The sequence below is a fragment of the Dermacentor variabilis genome, chromosome 11 (genome assembly GCF_050947875.1).
Source record: "Dermacentor variabilis isolate Ectoservices chromosome 11, ASM5094787v1, whole genome shotgun sequence".
NCBI classification, from domain to species: domain Eukaryota; kingdom Metazoa; phylum Arthropoda; class Arachnida; order Ixodida; family Ixodidae; genus Dermacentor; species Dermacentor variabilis.
In genome coordinates this window covers 16,617,708-16,634,376 of record NC_134578.1, presented here as the reverse complement: position 1 = coordinate 16,634,376, position 16,669 = coordinate 16,617,708, and the positions used below count along the sequence as shown (strand labels likewise).

At 45.2% G+C, this 16,669-nt stretch overlaps 1 protein-coding gene across 1 annotated transcript; it reads left to right on the top strand.

Moving 5' to 3' along the window:
* Positions 1-1,381: 1,381 nt before the first annotated feature.
* On the top strand, positions 1,382-10,578 carry LOC142563101 (uncharacterized). The gene is made up of 6 exons (XM_075673627.1): positions 1,382-1,532; positions 6,193-6,580; positions 7,881-8,084; positions 9,235-9,452; positions 9,815-9,942; positions 10,338-10,578. The coding sequence occupies exons 1-4, from the start codon at positions 1,408-1,410 to the stop codon at positions 9,307-9,309; spliced, it is 792 nt and encodes a 263-aa protein (XP_075529742.1). The 5' UTR covers positions 1,382-1,407; the 3' UTR covers positions 9,310-9,452; positions 9,815-9,942; positions 10,338-10,578.
* The last annotated feature ends 6,091 nt before the right edge of the window (positions 10,579-16,669 follow it).

Genomic DNA, 16,669 nt, shown 5'->3' with positions numbered 1-16,669 from the left:
CACACGCTTTCTTTATGCTCTTTAGGAACCGCAGCGCGCTGTAGATCCATCTCAGAGTGACCTCTGATGCTTTTCCTCGAGTTGCTTATTTCAGCTTATGGTGAGTACATGATATATGTAAACATCTTACGGGAGCCAACAACATTGCTGAATGTGCCACACCAAGAATACCAGAATAATCTTCAAAATTGTGTGCAACATTGAAAGAGCCAAGTCAGCAGAGAGATATCAAATTCTACCATAGAATGGGGCTCATAAGTGACGTCTCGCGAGTAAAAAAAAAAAAAGAAAGAAGTGCACATAAGCAAGACACCCAGTATTACAACTGAAGTCATTAAACCTCGAATTAACTCGAACATTAAACCTCGAACATTAACTCAAATTTGCGCATGCATTTTCCTCAATTTCGCCAAGCATGAACAAAATTCTGAACAGCAATAAGAAAACGATCTCTCACAAGCACAAAAAAAAAAAATAGACCGCCTCATGCACATCGGGGCTAAAATTTCAGGTCTCCCGTTATGTAAATCGATCGCGACATCCTCTTGTAAAAGCTCGCGCAATCTCACTGTCAACCTCCTCCAGCAAAGAAAAAGCACGCGACACGGCGCGGAGCGAGCCACGCTTACTGAACGCGAGAGTCGCGCGATCCGCACGCGTACGGCAGTAGTGGCGGCGGCGTGCAAAAAGCGCGCGAAATAAACGACGCCGAAAGGAGAAGGAGCGCCGAAATCTCAAACACCGCGGTGCGATGCAAGTCGAAAGCCGCCGCGCCGCAAAAGGAAGAAGGGGGGAGGCGGCCCTGCCCGCATAACGATAAGCGGGGTAAGAAAATAAGCGTGCAGTTTAGAAACAAAGAGAAAGAAGCAAAAGTATTCAGCGAAAGAGGGAAATAAAAAGTCGATAGCATCGCCCAAGTGCTCCCATAGACTACTAGCCTGCTGCGCTATCATGTATGTGTTTGCTTCAATACGAGTCTTGCAAAGACGGCATGGGATCGACGACGCTTTCCTCTCGTCCCACTCAAAACCCTCTGCAGGCTGCAGACGCGTCTCTCCTTCTCGGGGCAAAGCGCCGTACGACGCGCGCAGTTCCCATGAGCTTATCATTTCTTTTTCTTTCTGCACGTTTTGCCAGTGCGGCGATCCGGCTGGTTTGGAGGAACGAAAAATGCCGCCTGGGCAGACGGGGAGAGAAGGTAAGCGGGTCCTCGGCTCACGCGCGCACACGCTCTCCCGTCATTGGTTGTGACGTCACGAGCATCCGCTCTCGCCCTCTTTTCTCGTCCTCCTCTCTGGTTTCAGAGCTCAGGGTTGCCCTCCCGAAAAGGGAAAAAGCGAGAGTGGCCTCCGGGCGAAGTCACACCTTCCTTCGGATTCGATTGCGCAGCAGGCTCAGCGTCGAAACATGGAAGCCCTGCTGCCCAGCCCGGCATCGAGCGAGGAGATGGTGTCTTCGGCTTACTACGGCCACCAGCTGGCCGCTGCGTGGTCGGCGACGCCTCTGTCATCATTGCCTGGATTTTGTTCGAGGTATTTATTACGCGCAGTTCTCCCTACTCCCTTGGGGACATATCTAAACTTTGCATTTATGGAGTGGTTTTCAGTGTGCATGGTTCACATGAGAGACCATCAAACGTTCATTTTATACCGCGGCCAGCCTGATTACGGCTAATAGCCACGACAAGACACACCAGACAAAGACGACAGAAAGCAAGTATGGTGGAGTAACACCTAGAAGCTCAATTTCTAGCTACACTATAAAATTTATTGCTCGGGTGAAGCTTGACACAATCAAGCTATCAAGCACAGCAATGAAGTTTACGTCAGAACGACGGACTAATGGGATTATGCTTTAAGCTTACGCGTCAAGTGTAAGTCGATTGACCTATATGGTTGCTTGGGCTATACCTACATTAAAAATCTAAATAACTGTTCTAGGCTCTCATCGTTTTTGTGTTCCTAACCAATAACTTTGGCGGGCCTGGTCGCATAGTTCAGGAGTGTATCCAGCCATTGTTTTATTATATTGCTCTTTCAATTAACTGTTTTTTACAAACTCACACGGTTAAGCTGCTAACAAAGTGTTCCGTGCACACCGAGATAATTGCAGGGACCCAAGGTAGAGACAGTTGGTGAGGCGAGAGCTTTAGGGTGGAGCATAATGTACATTTCTTTTTTTTTTATAGGTGTGAGACCCTGAGCGACACGTTTGAATAACAGGTGTACACTGCATGACTGTAGATTTAACAGAACTTGCCAGTTTGTCATAGCATGATAATCAGCCTGATACAGAACGGTTGTTCAGGAAAAGCGGCTGAGTTCTCGTGGTATATGTAGCTGTTCTATGCCATCTCTTAGCATGTTCGCAGTTATAATCTTGCGGACTTCTGTGGTGAACAAGCGCTGTTCCGTGCGTGCTCGTAAGAAAGAACAGGTAAAGAAATTAACATTTATAGGGTATTGTGACCTTATGACTTCGAACACTGCAGCAGCCAACACAGTCATTCCACAGTCCGTATCGTATAAAATTACGGCCCCCTGCGTTAACACAAAGTTCTGCAAGTGGACATTTACTTGAAACGTTAAGTGGCTAAAAAAATGAAGTGCATTTATCATTGAAGATCAACCAAGCCAATTGTGACTGTCTATATCTTTATTAAATGGTTTCAGTAGACTAGGAACATTAGAAGTTGTTAATTTATCTTTCTGGCCATGGAGAATATACTTCTGCAAAAACAAGAACAATTAAATGTTAATTGGTATAACAAGTTATGCAATAATATAGTAACGAAGTGGGTAGTCATGAATTTGCTTCAATGCCCATAAGTGCAAGTCTGTTCCACAGTATACGACAAACGCAACTATAGGCCAGGCGTTATGTTTTCTGATCACACGTCAAATTTTTGAGGCCTCAATATTGGCACAGCAAAGTAGAACATTGGGTACTATAGGGTCAAGTATGCCTCGCAGCACTCAGCTTTCGTAATGTGAACCTAACTACAAATAAAAAAACGAAAGTAACCGCGCAACCTTGAAGAACAACGCCTTCGAGAGGGTTAATTGCCCCGCGTATTGCCTGCGGCACTCTTTGTAGAGCCGGCCGAACATGTTGCTGCGGGCAGTAGTGATAAGCACTCGCCAAGGCACGTACATTAGAGTCCGTCGACTGGGTTACCGTGCACTTTCTCGGAGTTCGATGGGTAAACATGTATCTACGCGTAAGGACGCGCCTGTTAGCTCCAGTTCGTTTAACCTGCCAATTCGTTTTTGTCAGTTATTTGTCCGTAACCTTCCTGCAATGCTCAAGTTTTAGCGGTATCACTCACTGCCATCTTCAGCAAATGATCCGGCAACACAGACGAATAATAAGTTTGCTGAGGAAGGCAGCCGAATTCTTGGCTTATAACAAGCTACAGAAAAAGAACAACGAAAAATTGAGGAAAGCTTTAAGGAAGTAATCAAACCACGACAAACATTTGCACACTGAAAAAACGCTAAAGTCCGTCGCTTTCCGTTGCAGCCCAAGATTGCATGCACTTGTACATAACTTGGATACGAACTCAGCAACAGTTTTACAACTAAGAGAGTCACTACAGTACTTTAACTACTCGTAAGGCTTGCTTTACCAAAGGAACCAACAGATACTGCGCTGCCAAATGGCTGCGGGAACACTTAACAATTTGATTACATTAGTGGGTCAGTTAAACTCGGAACCTAATGCCATCGCTTTGAATAACGAAGGAAGCACACAAGCCAGGACCATGAATTCGGGCATTATAAGTATTTGTAAGAATAAGTGCGAACTAATAATCGTACTGTACGCTATTTGCGAAAGATGCCGGGCAGTGAGAAGTAGCTCTTGCGAACAAAAACGTTTGTGAATTCGGCCCCACAAGCTTTGTCTTGTCTTCAGCAGCTTAGCTTAAGGTTTCCAAAGAGTAGTTCGTCTCGCAGTTCTTCGCACCTAACTAAAACCCTCTATGTGTTACTCAGGACAGGGCCAGAAAAAGGGATATCTTTTCTTGTTCTCACATATGCCTGTTGCAGTTATTCTACCGCAACTAGCTATTTGCACAGATTTTCTCTCAAGTGAAAGGACTTCGCAATTCAATCAGAACGAGGGCTTATAAGCGCAATTTTCTATACCGAGGGCTACAGCCCTGGCCAACAGAGGAGAAAAGAATACATCAACTGTTCAATGACTTACAATTTGACAGTTCTTCCGATAGCCACACTTAAATACTTAACGGTATTAAATCTTCGTGGTGCTTGCCGTGTAACACGTGTTGAGAACAAATTCTGTTTTCCAATGCATACCCTCACTCGCGATGTTTGCAGTTACGAGTCACAAAAAACACATTTCGTGACGTGTGCTATATAATATATACCGGTGTTTTTTGGTGGCTTATACATTTTTATTTGATAGATGTTTTTAATTATGATTATTAATGAACCAACTTATAGCTGTCCCAGCTTCGGGACATTAAACTGCATGAATGGATCAATCCCTCAGTGTAGCTGCCATCATCGCGACGTTTACCATTACCAATAACCTGCGCATAGCAACAACTTTCGACACAGTCGCGCTAAGAACTCGACATCTTATACACCTGATTGTACTGACCTCCTACCTGTGGCATGGATGTTACTCCAGTGTGGTAATACTGTACTATGCGCAAATCGCACTTGCCGTGAGAGGAACGGAAGTTGGGCGCGTATACTCAATGAGCTCCGACGATTCTTGATGCATCGCACGTGAGTCGTGAGAAAAACACCCCGGGCACTTTCACATCTTGTCCAGTTCCCCTTGCAATAGGTAGCGACCATGGCGAGATGTAACGCTATGATTAGGCAGGGCGACGGGGTGAGGCTATACACCGGTTATCAGCAGAGTTTCATCTGCGAGCCACAGAAAAAAACGAAAGTGATTAGATGCACGCTGACCGTGCGTCGCTTTTTATTGAGCCGAGAGGGGCTGACGCTGCCGGCGGTCAAGTTAAGGCACCCTGGAGCGGTGTAGACACTTGACCATTAGCTTACGGACAGTCGTGGGAACGCAGTAAAACGAACTCATGTCTGTCGTGGGAACGGACGTTGCTTGGTGTATGCTTACATCACGTACTTTGTAACGCGCCTACGGAAGAAGTCCTGCGGCGCAAGAGAAATCTCAGGGCCAGGGATTGAATTCGCAAAGCTTTTCATTCTTAAGTGCGCTTAGCCATTGGCTAGCTGCCTTTGCTAATATGTACTGCAGCAGCATCGGCTAAAATTTTTTCGTAGGAATACTTCAAGCGCAGAAGACTTTTGTGAATGAGGGCCTAGCAGAACCATCTCTAAATTTTTCTTTTATAGACCTGCAAGTGACCGATAGATTAAATCAGAAAATGTTTTAATTGTGACAATACACTTTAATAGCGGGTTTAAACTCACTTTATGTATTCAGCGCATAAGCTCTGCATAGAAGGAACAACGTTATTCGCGGCATCCTAATTTACTTGGCGCAGAGCCACTCACGCGAGTTAAGTATGACATAACCTCCAATTCTTGTTATATAGGTCCCATTCATGCAGGAACCCTACCTTTTCAGTGTATTTAAACGTCTTGGAGTTCCAACTCAGTAATCACTGGCATAGAGCTAACTTACCAAATTAAGTGCGGTTTCTGTAGAAGGTTCACTAAAAGTTAGGGCAGTAAAATCTGGGTATATAACTCAGTCCCATGGACTTGCTTACGAGGACAGGCACTTTGAACGGCAACAGATCACATGTCATCACAAATCGTGAACGCACTGTTGCGTAGACATGGATTTATAAACGCATTTAGCTTGTTCTAAAGAACTATAGCAGCTCTAATTCCTATTCTACGTAATTCATTTTTCACACAGATCACGACTTAATATACAGCCAAGGCTGGGTTTATTAGGGCTGACTTTAGAAATCGTGAGCGGTTGATGGATTTGCTAAATCAATTGATTAAACAGTGATGATATCCTGCACATTCTGTGCCGTATCACTCTGTATTTGACGGTATAGCGTTCGGTCAAATTTTACCTTGCTTTCATCGATGCTTCTCACGTTCATGTTGTTCTGTTCCCCTCTTTGCTATAGAGCGTATAGTAGCACGCCAAAAAAAGCTGTAGCAATTATCGCACTGTTTTGCCTTCATTCAAGTCTCACTCATCTGCTTGCAGCCATGGAAACCGCGGTTTCAACCCGGAAACGCCATCACCGGACAACTCCTCCAGTTGGGAATCACAGCTCGAGTCTGACTCTCCAACCAGAGACGCCGTCAGGACGGTGGCTGACCTTGTTCCCGTGAAGGGTCCCTTCGTCGCCGCTGGCATCGCAAGCAGTGATGTTGATCATGCCGCCGTCGTGGTCTCTTCTACGTCAACTGCAGCGGCCGGGTCTGGCTCATGCGATGGTGTCAAGCCCGTTCCTTCGCACCGGGAGAAGCCGCCGCACCTTGTGGCCCGGAGGAATGCCAGAGAGCGACGCAGAGTGCAGGCAGTGAACAACGCGTTCTGCAGGCTACGGAAGTGCGTGCCGGTCGAGAACAGGGCCAAGAGACTGTCAAAGGTGGGTGGACGCTGAGCAGTGCTCGCGCCTTAAGAACAAACGAAGCAACCGCAAACACCTTGTGATGGGGCCATTCATGTATGCCACATTTAGCAACATTTTCCAGTAATGACGAACACAATAGAGTAGATGTGCCCTCTGATTAAGAACAAGCAGACAAGACGTTCCTTGCCGGGAATTATGACATTATTTGCAAATGAAGCCGAATGCTGGACAAGATATAATTTCCTAGCAAGGGCTCCGGGAGCATATCTGGAGGAGGGGGCTTGTGTGGAGGATGCCGGCGTCGGGCTCACTCCACATAAGCGAACCTTTTTGTACATATTTGTATTTGAAGGAACGCTTACTGTACTATATTAGAGGAGAGCTCGTCCGGAATGTTTGAAACCTGTGCCGCGCTTGCAATGGAAGCTGTGGGGGTTCTCGCCCAAACTGCCCCCTCCCCGGATCCAGAGCCCCTGCAAGTTGTCAGCACTTCATTGCTTGGAATGCATGATATGGGAGACACCAATAGCCTTGAGCGTAAGCACAGTGGTTTGGACTAAGTGTCACAATCTCCGTGCCGTGTATTGAAAACTACAGACAGTGTAAGCCTCTCAGACACCAACTCAACTGCGTGTGTTGGTGAAAAAAGAGAGCGTTGCTCAATGAATCACACGCGTTCAACACGCGTAGTTCAACACGCGTTGCACAGTGAAGTTCCAGTTTTAACGTCCAACAATTATCTATTTGCTAACGCGTCCATCACCGTTCTAGTTACTTAATGGCTGACTTACGGAATAGAATTTGCTTAACTGAACCTAATTAATGAGCGGGCGCAATGCTCAAAAGTTACGAAAACGCAAGTTCAACATTTGTTCCACGGTTTCGTCTCTAAGGCGCACTGGCGGAAATATATCGGCAAAGGAGTATGAAGCGATGAAGCGGACGAAAAACAGCCATGTTTCCTGGTGCCTACATAAAGGCAAAATGTGTAAGATAACATCGCATCAGTGAAGAACACTAACAACAGGAAGAAAAGCTTGCAAGAAGAACTGTAGAAGCTCTGCCTGCTAAGGCAACGTGCACAAAACGGCAAACAATGGTTATCGTCTAAGCGTGCAGCTGCTAATACAATAGTTCATCCTAGGCCCATGAATTGGAGATAGCATCGTACGTAGCATGATATGATTGAGCACGTAACTGGTACTAGAAGGAGCAGCCACGTCTCAGTTTCCTATTTTGGTATTTGGCCCTTGATGATGTGTTAAAACAACATGATCAGCATGAATGCCTAATTGAATGGTCTTTTCTGCTGCAGGTCAAAACATTGCACAAGGCAATCGAGTACATATATGCTCTTCAGGACCTTCTCGACCAAGCCGACGAAGAAGCTGGAGCTCCAGCGGTAGCAGTACCGAACATGGCAGAGGTTGAAGAGATACGCAAGAGTGAGCACTCAGTTATGAAACAGAAAGGAAACGAACCACCCTGTGACCAACAACGCTGGATCAATCTCGAAAATGTAAGAACTGAGAACCTTTCTTTATTATCTGTGAAGTACGGACGTTCTCTCAGCAAAAAAAAGGTCAGCTATCCCAAACTTTTAATCTCTGGTGTGATCCCCCACTGAAGTATTAATACATCGGTTGAACAGTTCATTCGTAGATACATTTTTGAAGTAGTGGATGGAACGCACCCTAACTCCTTGATGGCAGTTTTCAACAGTGGCCGAACACGTGATGTCTCAAGCTGGAGCCAACAACTCGACACGGGCATACGGGTTTTCGTCTTTGCTCTAACGAAGAATATTAAGTACGCTCGTCACAACGTTGGCTCCAACATGATACATTGTTTGTTCGATCCCTATTGATTGCTTTATGTCTCCGTCTTTCAGTGAACATCTGCATTGTTTAGACGGGAGTCACTTGCTCAAAAGTACAAGGGTTCCATAGGCGGCTACTTTGTCCTTAATCAATGAAGCGAAGTTTTGATGCATAGCACGAACAAGGCACAAAACTTAGAAGGGTTCACATACGATTTTGCGGAAGGCTTGTCAGTTACACTAAGTTCGTATGATATAAGTAGCACATTGGGCTCACCATCCTAATAATATGAACTCACCGGACCCCCGTGTGGGCACCGATGGTGCACACCATAGATCCCCGCTTTACCCGTTTATTACGGCCGGACACACCTTTAGAGAAAAAGGCTTCTCACAAATACACAATAAACGAAAAGCAGTGCTCTCGAGAATCAACAGTACCGATTCCTTAAGAGATTTTAATGTACGCGTATTATGTTAAAATGACCGTGAGAAACCATTTATTCCGGCACACAATTTCCTTTATCTCAAGCCTTGGCAACGTACAACTCAATTCCAAGACGGGATAATTATATATAGATGGAAATGGGGCGGAAAAGTGCAAAAAGCGTACTTTTAATAAACTCTTTGACATCTTTTTCTAGGTAAGGAACTTGCTATGTGGACCTTGATATTTTAGTTTTAGAATATACATTTGCTCAAATGGACTGTCACTCTCTGGACCCGAATGGAAGCTTAAAAATATGGCACAGATAAATGTGTTCAGTTGTGATGGTTATAAGACAGAAAGTGCTTGCACCTGTGTGGAGTTACTTTGGTAATTAGTTTCAATGCTCCATTTTGGTTGCAGGTTGATCGAGGCACAGAGAGTTACCAAGGATTCGCCAACTTCTACGAACAGTTTCCAACAACGTATGCAACCTGAATGCACTGTGTACGAAGGGTGGAATTCAAGTTGGCGGTGACGCTGATGGGCAGACGAAGTGATATATGTGCATTATACGGTTCAAGCGAGCTACGAAAGTAGGAATGCACTAGGAAAGAAGCACTGCTTCATTCTGCAATACGGTATGCATAACTGTTTTCTATAACTCACTAACAGCAGAGTTTACTCTTCGAGGTTGTAAAAACAGTAGTACTAGAAAGTCTTGCATGAAAACAAAAGCTGCTTATGAAGTTTTATGCTGATTTTTCAAGCACTTGAGGTGAATGAGATGTTTATCGAATAATTTGAAGTCATATTCTCATGGCAACCGTGAACTTGAGTGCTCAGAGGGTCATAAATGCTTAAGAATATATTCTAGGCTTCGTGTGAAAGAATCCTGGCTGAGTGAGTTATTAGTGCGTAAAGTATTACTGGGTTGCGTAAATATATTTCCTCATGCTCATGCGACAAAAGTTGTGAAATACATGATTCCCACCTTTTACAGCTGCGACCATGAGGGATGTATTCATGGCGCCTTGAGGATGATCTGCTTCGTCCATCCATGCATCCATGCACTCATTCATGCAAAGCAGGACATCAGGCTTGAATGCGACATGATGCAGTTGCTTTTCGGTAAGTAATACACGCAAATATATCTGTACACCATTAAATACACCGAATCACACTAATAAAGCATGACTTACATGCGTTTACACCAAGTTATTTTTTGTTAATTTCTCGTGCAGTGCTAACAAAACTATGGTTCAATGAATTCTCGAACGTGCTAGCTTATGCGTACCATTGTGATATGTGTGTTGTTCGTGTTGAAGGGCGGAACATAAAGACATGATGATTACCCTCATTTTTATTGAGCATTCTTCAGGAAGCTCCATTTATAATTCGATGATAACCATTTCATTCATTGACATAAGCTGTATTAAAACGCATTTGGTGGTAGGCAAATTGGTAGCAGTTACATGTCTTAGTTGTTCATATCTTCTCGCTTCTTTTTCTCCTCCCATTTGCAGGAACTTGGTGGTCCCCATTTCAATATTGGAAAACTGGTGATACGGAACTTGCACCATTGCCAGTGCTCCATGAGAGTACCGTTGCTACACGGGCTGTGGATACACGTTTCTGGTGCACAAGTTTAAGATGGATGCGGATAAAGTTGCGAGAAGGACACACGAAGGCCCGGAATCGGGGATATTAAATACTGTATCAAATTTTCGCAGAGCTGTATTGTATGGAAATAAAAAAAGAACGTTATCATGGATTCTGGCCATCTCTTGCCTATTTCAATAGCAGGCAAACATTTCTTTTCAGATGGAAATAAGGGAAAATGTCATGCAGAAAGCAGCATCGCAACTTCGGTAAACGTGAAAGCGAAGACCACCCGTTACAAAAAAGAACACGAGGCACCAATATGGTCGAAATATAAGGTGCACCGTATGAAATTACTGTCAACGATTTCGAAAAGCACACGAGATCCTCATGTGGTGTGAGCGGTGAAGGTTCAGAGATGAAGAGGGAATACACGAACAGTAACACAGAAGAAGACGCTTGACTATGAAGAACTCAACGATTCGAATTGCACAGTCTCACGCGGCGTAGCAGAGGTTCTTGTTTGACTATGGTGGGTTGGCATTTAGGAATCGTTTTTAATGCTCCAACGGAAAGAAAAAGAGAGAAGAGACGCATAATAGCCCTAGATCCTTCGTCTCTTCTCTTTCTTTTTCTATTCTGGCGCTGCAAACCATGCTTCACCGTGCACTTTTACCACTTGTGTAATAAAGTGTAGAATAGCTGTCTGCGCAATAACATGTATATGTTGTGTATATCAGTGTCCCCAAACACATCTTCAATAACGGAAATAATATTGAACGTGCGTTCAATGATTTTTCTATTGATCCACTTACGATGACGATTTGAGCAGCAGCTTGGCGAGTGAGGGTGGCTTTCTTGGTATCGTAACAGGGTAATTAACTAACACAGCAAAAATTAATTATTCTTATCGTTAGTGTCCCTTTAAAGAAATGCTTAAAAGGAATATTCCGTCAAGCTTTCTTGCAAGAAACATGGCTACTCATACCCTGAGACAAGGCCGGGTAATTACGGCTGGCACAGCCGCCATGAAGTTCTCGCAGCAATTGACAATGAGCATCTCTACGTCTCGACATTGAGAACACATGGTTCTAGGTGATTGTTTATCAGTAACGGAGGACTGCAATTTATTCTGAAGCAACCAATCATTTAACGTAGCAAGTTTCGCGAGCTTTGCTTGCATAAAAATGGCTCAAATCTGTACAAGCTCGTGAAATCCGTGACGTCATATGGATGTGCAGGCTCTGAAGCGGTAATCTTGCCCGCTTTTTCTTTGATAACGTTTCCCCTCCAAGTGAAAAAAAAAGCTTTTAAATAAAAAAATGACCAGCACAAACTTGTATTGCTATCTAGCCTGCCTTTAATTTCTCTGAATGAGAACCTGTCACAAAAATCGCAATTACCCGTGGCATACGCATTCGAAAACTTCATTCTAGGCCTTCGATTTTTTTTATTCTATCAGTTTGCCTTACTCCCTGCTGCTCTGAACTGAATCACCATTTTCTCAAAACAAGCTGTATTACTGGATTTATTAGACCATCGGTTATCTGCGCAACACAGCTCAAAGATCCGCGAAACTCAATTTCTTCTTCTTAACCAGAACGACATCTACACTGAAACATTTTGAGCACTTAACGGCGATGGTTTTTCCCATGGCTAAAATCCTTACAATTAGGGCAGTAAAAGATTTCATTGTACGCGACAGCCAACTCAATCTACACCTGCAATCTGGGAGGGTGAAGTAGAAAACTGTGCATCGATTTCGTCCATTTGTTGCTAACCAAAATGTCTGACCCGAGAGTTTGACAGTGATAGACATTGAAGCTTATTTCATGCAGTTTTTGTGCCATCTGTAGTAGCTATATATGGCCATGTTTAATTGCAACAATAGATTACAAAAAAAACTTCATTTGCATCCATTATTTCCATTTAACCCCTTAAGTGTGACGAAGGTGGCCTTGGCATAGTTTCCTAAAAAAAATCAATAGAGAGAACTCCGGCCCCAGTGTCTACGGGAGCTTCAAGCATGGCGTTCAGCTAGCATAAAAATAATGACTAGTTTGTGGATTTGCCTAAGCAACGTCCTTCTGGCTTCAACCAGGCTTGTGATCTTGCAGGCTGATCGTTCTGGACAAGATATTGCGTTACAAACACCGCAAATTGCTGATTAAGCATGCGCGCCAAATTGTCGCCTTCATGCATGCTTTCCAAAAATAATGTTGCTCGGGAATTTAGAAAGACAAAGCCTAATAAAGTATTGTAACAAGATGAAGCTTATAGCGCACCAAAGGACTAGGGCACACAAAGACGGGTTACACACAGTCGATGTGTCATACCAACACTCCCAAAAGGCTGCGTTACTGAACTGTCACAAGAACGTCTTAAGCCGGAAGCACGAGAAAAAAATATACACTAAGCATCACTGACCATCATTCCCATGGTGGCAGACCAATCGCAGTTCTAGAGATCCATCTAGCAATTTTAGTGTGGCATTCCATCAGCCATGGGACAAAGCAAGCGCCTTTATAGGCCCGTAAACCTGTTAAAATGTTTAGGGTTTACACGCTTGCGTTTTCTCTATATTCCACAAGGCAATGTTCCTGCGTTCACTTACTGCGCCTACCCCTGCTTGACTCGATTGCAAAGCTGTGAAGGTGAGCTATGCAGCAGCGAACTCATTTTATAGAGCAATTGCATGTTAGATTATGCCAGGTGAGCGAAAGGAATCCAGCGACACGGTACATATTTCAGAGCCTGTCGTATTAAGCCATCGCACATTCCAATAAAAATGTTGCGAACATTCAGTATGTTTATAGTCATTCGATCACTGAGGCAACTTGAGCGCAACCGGCGCAGCGTTGACGGTGCTTCCACTTGGCTTCGTTTCTTCTTTTTTTTTTTGCAGCGAAACGCACCACGCCTCCGGCCAAATCGCACTCCGCAGAGCGCATGCGCGGCTCGTGCGCATGCGCCGTCAGGGGGACAGCGGGACAACGTTGGCGGTGGTGCCGACGACGCGAACGATAATTTCGCAATGATAGCTCGCGCTACTATCGCTACTATAACTATCGGAATAATAACTCGTGCGCCTCATAGGCCGAAGCTTCATCCTACCACCTTGCTTCCGGCAGCATGTAGGAGGAAATGTTCGGCTTTCTTGGCTATGCAAACGGGGCTCTTTCTTCTTATCGTCCCGATGACGCGTCTCTGGCAGTACGCCCACTTCCTTATGCCATTCCTCTCTCGGGCAACAGGTGGCAACAAAGAACGCCCGAGCCACTTACACTTTACGAACGAGCTCACGGCCAAAGGTCAAGACACTGGGAGGCCTTGCCAGGAAGTGAGGGTGCAAAGCGAGCCAGGCCGGCATCGGAACGCGGGCATCCTTCTGGAGGAGTGCAACCGAATGCGACGTACGCCGTTCCGTCTGCTATGCAGCCACTGTATAGCAGACGAGCGGTCGTAAATATGGCTACTGCGGAAAGGAAGGCGGAACAATGGCGACCGTTCGATGCGTACCGCAGGGTTTAGCGACCTGACGGTGCAACGTATGCTTGTGCTACGCAATAAGGATGCCCCGATATGCACAATCACCGCAAGAGAATAAAAGATTCGACGAAAACTTGTACGCATATCCAGACGTGTTGCGGGGGGTTAAATGCCATTGACCTGAATTTACCTGCGCAGCTAGCCGTCCTGACGTCTGCTCTAGTGCAGATAGAACGTACGCAGGTATCCATGGTTTGCATACGAGAGAAATAGCGGAAGTGCGGTAAACGGCTACGATGTCCTTTTGATACTGGCACTATGTAAACAGGGTTTCTTCGTTCTCATGCGTTTCGCGATTACGATAGAAACAATAAATGAATGAAGCGAGTGTGTGATGGAACTTACTTAGACTAACGCTTTTATTACGCTTAGTCTTATAATTTCTAGTACTCATGAGGAACTCAGCCTGTCGATGTCGAGATAAACAGATACAGGCTCTTTATTGAAAAAATTGGCTCGGTTCGCCTAGCGGCAAACCTGGCATGCTACCTCCGAAGAACGCAATTCTATCCGGCTAATTTTGTATCGCTACATAGGCGACTGTAAAAATGAGGAAAAATGACTGCCTTGCTGAAAACACGGGGAAGGCGGGAGATGGAAGCTCAAGACGATGAGCAAAACGAGAACAAGGTGAAAGCAGGAGCCAACGTTTCGACAAGCGGACTTGGAGAGTAATAATAATAATATTTGGGGTTTTACGTGCCAAAACCACTTTCTGATTATGAGGCACGCCGTAGTGGAGGACTCCGGAAATTTTGACCACCTGGGGTTCTTTAACGTGCACCTAAATCTAAGCACACGGGGACTTGGAGAGTGACATGTCCACTTGTCGAAACGTTGGCTCCTGCTTTCACCTTGTTCTCGTTTTTCCTCGCTGAAGGCACTTATTCAACGTTACCAAACAGTGAGCCGAGTAATAACAGCGGAAGAGCAAGATGTCTTTCAGAGATCAACCAACAATACTACGCGCAATCGAGAAAGCGAGAGTTCTGTTGCACTAAGCGGGGGGGGGGGGGGGGGGGCATAATCCGACCCGACGGGAAACCACAGGCGAAGGCCGATCAAAGCAGGATTATCCGTTTGTCAACCACCAGCTTAGCGGGTCTCACGGCAGGCATTTTCCGCTGGGTGCCTTGCTCAGTGGCCGCGCGTGCGGTTCGTGTGCGGCAAGCGTGCAGCGACCGATTCACCACGCGCGTGCAACTTTGGGGTGAGTGGCCGCGGTCCTCGAGAAAAGAGAGCTGCGCTGGCTGTAAATCATTCGTTCGGCGAGAGACCCCCTTTCGGAAGAGAGAGATGACGCTCCGGCTCCTTCTCATTCGGGAGGTAAACGAACGGCCCATTGTTGCCTGGTCGCGCGATAAATTCCGCCGGAGACGGCGGCGGCCGTGAATGGCGACGTCACTGTGACGCCCTCCACCCCCTTCCTCCCCGGAAGTGCAAGGTCTGCGCGTGTTGGAGAAGGGAATAAAGGTCGCTCACCGCATTAAATATCGCCTAATAACAGTGCGAAAGGTAGGTGACTGGTGTACGGTAAAATTAAAAGAGCGCAGATAAGAACGCGGGCTAGCCTCAGCAACGCAAGCACGCATTTTTGTTACGCGCTCTTTTAATTTTACTGTATGCCATGAACAAACTAACATAGCAGAAAACCTTTTTACCCTGATAAGTATTTATTTATTTATTCATTTACTTATTTCAATACCCTGAGGCCCCAAGAGGTGTTACAGAGGGGGTGGGTTACATATTCATTGCAATAGTAAAAAACAAAAACAGTCAAGTGCATCTAATTACGACAGGAGCTCGTGATTACAGTGTTGAATACCTTGCGATCTTTTCTGGTAGCGACAGCTGGAAGGGGGAGGGTGATTCCAACCTTGATAGCCTTTGGCAAGAACGAATATAAGAAAATATTAGCGCGACAAAAACGGGGTATATACCCAGTAATTCAGTGCAAAAAGTGCGGTTCCCAACCAAATTTTTATCTGACCCTTGTAATCGGCCGGGGCAGTCATCTAACGACTCGGGAAGTCCTGGTAACAGCGGAGATCACAAGTTAACGCGATGGCTGTCTTAACGTGCCTCGATTGCTTTTGTCGGAGAAGAAACTTTGCTAGCTGACTAGCGTGAAGTGATGAAACAATGAAAATATCAGAATGACCACTACAGACTCAATATACATGACATATTCACCAATACAGTTCGTAGCTACATTACTAGAATGTTAATCGCAGTAACTTCGACGGTCATCGCCGGATAGGGTTCTGCCCGAATTTTTAGCTCTTGATTCTAGGTGAAATCAGTCTAAACTAACGATTTCCTTTCTCCCGTTTTTTTTTTGCACATCTCTGTACAAATTGGACGCTAAACGTGCATTAAAAAATTGGCTGCAAGCATGGATCATGTGCTACTGGACTTTATACACCACTCTGACATGCATTCAAACTGATTATCGCTGCGGCCTCTGCAATCCGGCAGCCCTAGAATCGAAACGTGCTCCGTATGAGTGTTCCTGCGATAACACTTGCTGGGATTATTAAGCGCAGGGGATTCGAAACAAAGTGACAATTAAAGTTTACTGATCATACTTCAGGGAATCGGTGAACATCAGAATTTAGGCAATTTGCGTCAATACGTCTACTAACCGTGCAGTTCACACGGCAATATTCCTGTGTACCCGAATGCAGTTCCACATCAAAAAATTACA